Source organism: Pygoscelis adeliae, unplaced genomic scaffold (assembly GCF_000699105.1).
Source record: "Pygoscelis adeliae isolate BGI_AS28 unplaced genomic scaffold, ASM69910v1 Scaffold346, whole genome shotgun sequence".
Lineage (NCBI taxonomy): Eukaryota > Metazoa > Chordata > Aves > Sphenisciformes > Spheniscidae > Pygoscelis > Pygoscelis adeliae.
In genome coordinates this window covers 492,354-496,263 of record NW_008824902.1, presented here as the reverse complement: position 1 = coordinate 496,263, position 3,910 = coordinate 492,354, and the positions used below count along the sequence as shown (strand labels likewise).

The window sequence follows — 3,910 nt, the reverse complement described above, 5'->3', positions numbered from 1 at the left end:
ATCACGGCGTCACTGCGGTTTGACGGGGCCCTGAACGTCGACCTGACCGAGTTCCAGACCAACCTGGTGCCCTACCCGCGCATCCACTTCCCCCTGGCCACCTACGCCCCCGTGGTTTCAGCCGAGAGAGCTTATCATGAGCAGCTTTCGGTGGCCGAGATCACCAACTCCTGCTTTGAGCCAGCCAACCAGATGGTGAAGTGCGACCCTCGCCACGGCAAGTACATGGCCTGCTGCCTGCTGTACCGCGGGGACGTGGTGCCCAAGGACGTCAACGCCGCCATCGCCACCATCAAGACTAAGCGCAGCATCCAGTTTGTGGACTGGTGCCCCACGGGCTTCAAGGTGGGCATCAACTACCAGCCGCCCACGGTGGTGCCGGGGGGGGACCTGGCCAAGGTGCAGCGCGCCGTCTGCATGCTGAGCAACACGACGGCCATCGCCGAGGCCTGGGCTCGCCTGGACCACAAGTTTGACCTGATGTACGCCAAGCGAGCCTTCGTGCACTGGTACGTGGGCGAGGGCATGGAGGAAGGGGAGTTCTCCGAGGCGCGGGAAGACATGGCCGCTCTGGAGAAGGATTACGAGGAGGTGGGCCTGGACTCCTATGAGGACGAAGAGGAGGGCGAGGAGTAGAGAAGCCCCTGCCAAAAAGGACCGTGCTCCTTCCCCGTGTTACCTGCAGAAATCCTTTGCAATAAACCGTTTCAGAGCCTCCGTGTCTCCCACTAACCCCCCAGCCGTATCGGTTTCTTGCCAGGTCAGGTGTGTGGTGAGTGCTTCAGCTCTGCTGCTGGTGCTGCTATGCTTCCTCCCAGCGCTCTGCTCCAACTCCGGCTTGCTCCCCACGCAGGTAAGAGCCCTTGGGACCGTGGCACACATCCCACCCCGCTCGCTGCTCCAGCCAGGGGTGGGTACTGCTTCCTCGTGTGGTATATGGCCCCGCGTTGTATCCTGGAGCCCAGAGGAGCAGATTTAGCCTGGGCAGGAAAAAATCCGCAGCTGCTGGGACTCTTCCCACATGCAGCCAGAGGGTAGGTGGGCTTGTCTGGAAGGAGAGTGGTTGAAGCAGTGGGAGCAGCCTGGCACCCCTGTCCTTGTGGCCACGGCGCAGGACAAGGGGCATGCCTGGCTCTGCAGTGCAGCAGGTGCACCCCACAAGGACCTCCAGCATGGCATGAACCCCCGCAGCTGCTTTTCTGCTGTGTTGTGGTGAGAGGATTAAAGGAGGGGAACCCTCCCTGTGAAACCGTTTGTCTGCATCTCTTTTTTTACCCCCCCTGCTGCGGACAGCTCAACTTCTACGTGTCCCAGTGAGCCTCTCCAGCCAAGGGTGGTTGTGCCATCCCCAGGCTTTGCTCGCCCCCACCGGAGCAGGGCTGCCGCCCCTTCCCCCCTGCCACCGCCTGCCTGCGCTGTGCTGAGCCCCCTTCCCGCAGTGCCCAGCCCCGGAGGCTCCGAACAGCGGCACCTGGCTCCAGCTGCAGAGTGGTGTTAACTCCCATTAGGAGCACACTGGGGCCAGGGATTAACTTTCCCTGCTTATTGCTAATGCTCCGTGCCACCCCACCGGGGCCGTCCTCCGCTGCCCTTCCCCTCTGGCAACGCTTGGTGGCTCAACCCAGACAGCATGCCCTGCTGTCCTCCTGTCCCTGCTGGGATCCCCTCCCCGCAGACAGGGACACATCCACACCTCCGCAAGAACATCTTTTACTCCAAACACAAGGCAACGTTGGCGCCGAGAGCAGTGGCGGACCGGGTGCCGGGTCCTCCCCACCTTGCTCCAGCACCACACTGGGACCCAGACTGCAGCTCTGCCCCGGGCAGAGTGACCCTCCTGGGGTGCAGAGCTGCAGGGCCACGGCTGCCGTCACCTGGGGGATCCCACAGCATCCTCCTCTGCAACCCCCAGGGGAGGCAGCAGCCGGCGAGAACCCCGTGTTTAGCAGCAGGTCACATGTCCACAGTTCTGGGGCACAGACCAAGTCCCAGGCAGCAGCATCCAGGGCACAGATCACTCCAAATCCAACACACCTCTGGCACAGAGCAGCATCTCTCCCCCGAGTGTGGCAATCACCTCTGCAACGGCTCCGTGGGGGAGCAGGGACGAAGGCAGCTGCTTTTCCCCTGGCTCATCCTCAGGGCACATCGCTACCGCGGGGTGGGACGGGCTCAGATCTGCGTGGTGTCCTGGCCCACCGGCGCTGGCTGCAGCCCCTCCAGCTGGTGGAGGATGTCATTTATGCTGGGCCGCTCCTGGGGGTTCAGCGTCATCATGGAGGAGAGCAGGTGTTGCAAGGCAGCCGAGTACCTGGAGGAAAGACAGCGAGGGGGGTCTGCATGGTGCACAGCACAGGGGGCTGCCTGGGAGCAGGGTCGCCCTCCCCAGCTCCTCACCTGGTCGTGGGGGGCATGGCGATGGGGTTCTGCACTGCCAGAGCCACACTGTCGCCCTTCTGGAAGATGGCGTCGTAGGGGCCCTCCCCAAACATCATGCAGTACAGCACGCAGCCTAGGGACTGGAGCGCGGTGGGGTCAGGGCAACCCCACAGTGGGGGGCTGGGGGCTGGGGGGCTGGATCCTTACCCAGATATCTGTGCGCTCGTCTATGACGCACTGGCTCGGCACCGTGAAGAGCTCAGGGGCACGGTAGGAGATGGTGCAGCGCTGAGCGGCCCAGTCCTGCAGGATCTATGACGCACGGTCTCGGCACCGTGAAGAGCTCAGGGGCACGGTAGGAGATGGTGCAGCGCTGAGCGGCCCAGTCCTGCAGAGAGGAGGGTGAAGGTGGGGGTGAAGGGCTTGGGGCAGGGATGGGCTGGTGGGGTGATGTCCCAGGGCACCCACCTGCACGGCCATGGCCTCCCGAGAGCTGTTGACTTCGATGTGAGCTTGGTTCATGGAGCCCAGGTCCATCAGCACAGGCCGGTCATCCTCATCCAGCAGCACGTTTGTGGGCTTGAGGTCCCTGTGGGGATGGACGTCACTGAATGCCCGCTGGGGCGCCTGCCATCCCCCCCAGCCGGGGCTGCCGGCCCCCTACCTGTGCGCATAGCCCTTGCTGTGGATGGCTTGCAGCCCGCAGCAGATGCCGTGGAGGATGAGAAGGATCCGCTGCTCTGGCATGAAGGTCCCTTTCTCTTGCAGTGCTTCCACCTCGCTCCAGAGGGTTCCCCCCTGGCAAACGCAAGCAGCCGGTCACCACTGCCGCTGCCGGCAGCAAGGGGGTGGGGGTGGCCAGGGGAGCCCCCCTCACCTTTTCGTAGGGCAGGAGAAGCCAGGCTTCATGCTTGGTGCCCTTCTCCACCATGCAGTGGGCCTCCAGACGCAGGATGTTGGGGTGGTCGAAGAGGCCGTGCATCTCTACCTCGTGCAGGGCAGCCTGGCGGTCCTCCTTGTCGTGGCACAGGATGCGCTTCAGGGCATAGAAGCGTCCATCCCGCAGACCCTCCACCAGGTCCACATAGCTGAAGCCCCTGCGAGGAGCCGAGCGTGGCATGGGCTGGGTGTCCCATGCAGCACCCATGTTGGGGCCTTGTGCCCAGCCTCAACTGTGTGGGGCAGAAGGCAGCAGGTGCCTGCACCCCTCTCCATGGGAACCCCCCAGGCATGCATGTTCCCCCCCCCCCTTTGGGGCACCTGCCAGGCACCCAAAGCGTCCCCCCTCTGCATGAACAACCCCACTGGCCCAATCACCCTCACTCCCATGGCTCCAAGCACACACTGCTGGGCATGACTGACCCCTGCCACCCAGCATAAGAATCCGCCTCCATGCAAAAGCACCCCCAATGCTCAGGCATCTCCCCCCACCAGGCCCAAACACCCCCTGTGCTCAAGCATCTCTGCACCATGCCTGAGCACCCCACACAGACCCAAGCATACCCCCTCATTGCCTGAGCACCCCCCATGC

At 63.7% G+C, this 3,910-nt stretch overlaps 2 protein-coding genes across 2 annotated transcripts in view; one reads left to right on the top strand and one right to left on the bottom strand.

Moving 5' to 3' along the window:
* Positions 1–1,254, top strand: part of LOC103917691 (tubulin alpha chain) — a gene marked incomplete at its 5' end in the record, with an annotated part of 2,388 nt that extends 1,134 nt beyond the window's left edge. The window contains one exon of the mRNA XM_009324875.1: positions 1–1,254. This exon is cut by the window's left edge and continues 1 nt beyond it. Within this exon, the coding sequence (XP_009323150.1) occupies positions 1–636 (636 nt within the window).
* Positions 1,255–2,172: 918 nt separating this feature from the next.
* Positions 2,173–3,526, bottom strand: STK16 (serine/threonine kinase 16). Its single transcript, XM_009324873.1, has 6 exons — positions 3,257–3,526; positions 3,044–3,177; positions 2,848–2,968; positions 2,587–2,682; positions 2,398–2,519; positions 2,173–2,311 (listed from the first exon to the last, which is right to left on the bottom strand). The coding sequence occupies exons 1-6, from the start codon at positions 3,524–3,526 to the stop codon at positions 2,173–2,175; spliced, it is 882 nt and encodes a 293-aa protein (XP_009323148.1).
* Between the last annotated feature and the right edge of the window lie 384 nt (positions 3,527–3,910).

Bases quoted from the DNA above. Each gene is read 5' to 3' on its own strand.
- STK16 (XM_009324873.1), bottom strand. From the start codon at position 3,526: ATGGGTGCTGCATGGGACACCCAGCCCATGCCACGCTCGGCTCCTCGC. The intron at 2,969-3,043 runs GTAGGGGGCCGG...CCATCCCCACAG, and splicing joins AGCAAGGGCTATGCGCACAG to GGACCTCAAGCCCACAAACG. The intron at 2,520-2,586 runs GTAAGGATCCAG...ACCGCGCTCCAG, and splicing joins ACGAGCGCACAGATATCTGG to TCCCTAGGCTGCGTGCTGTA.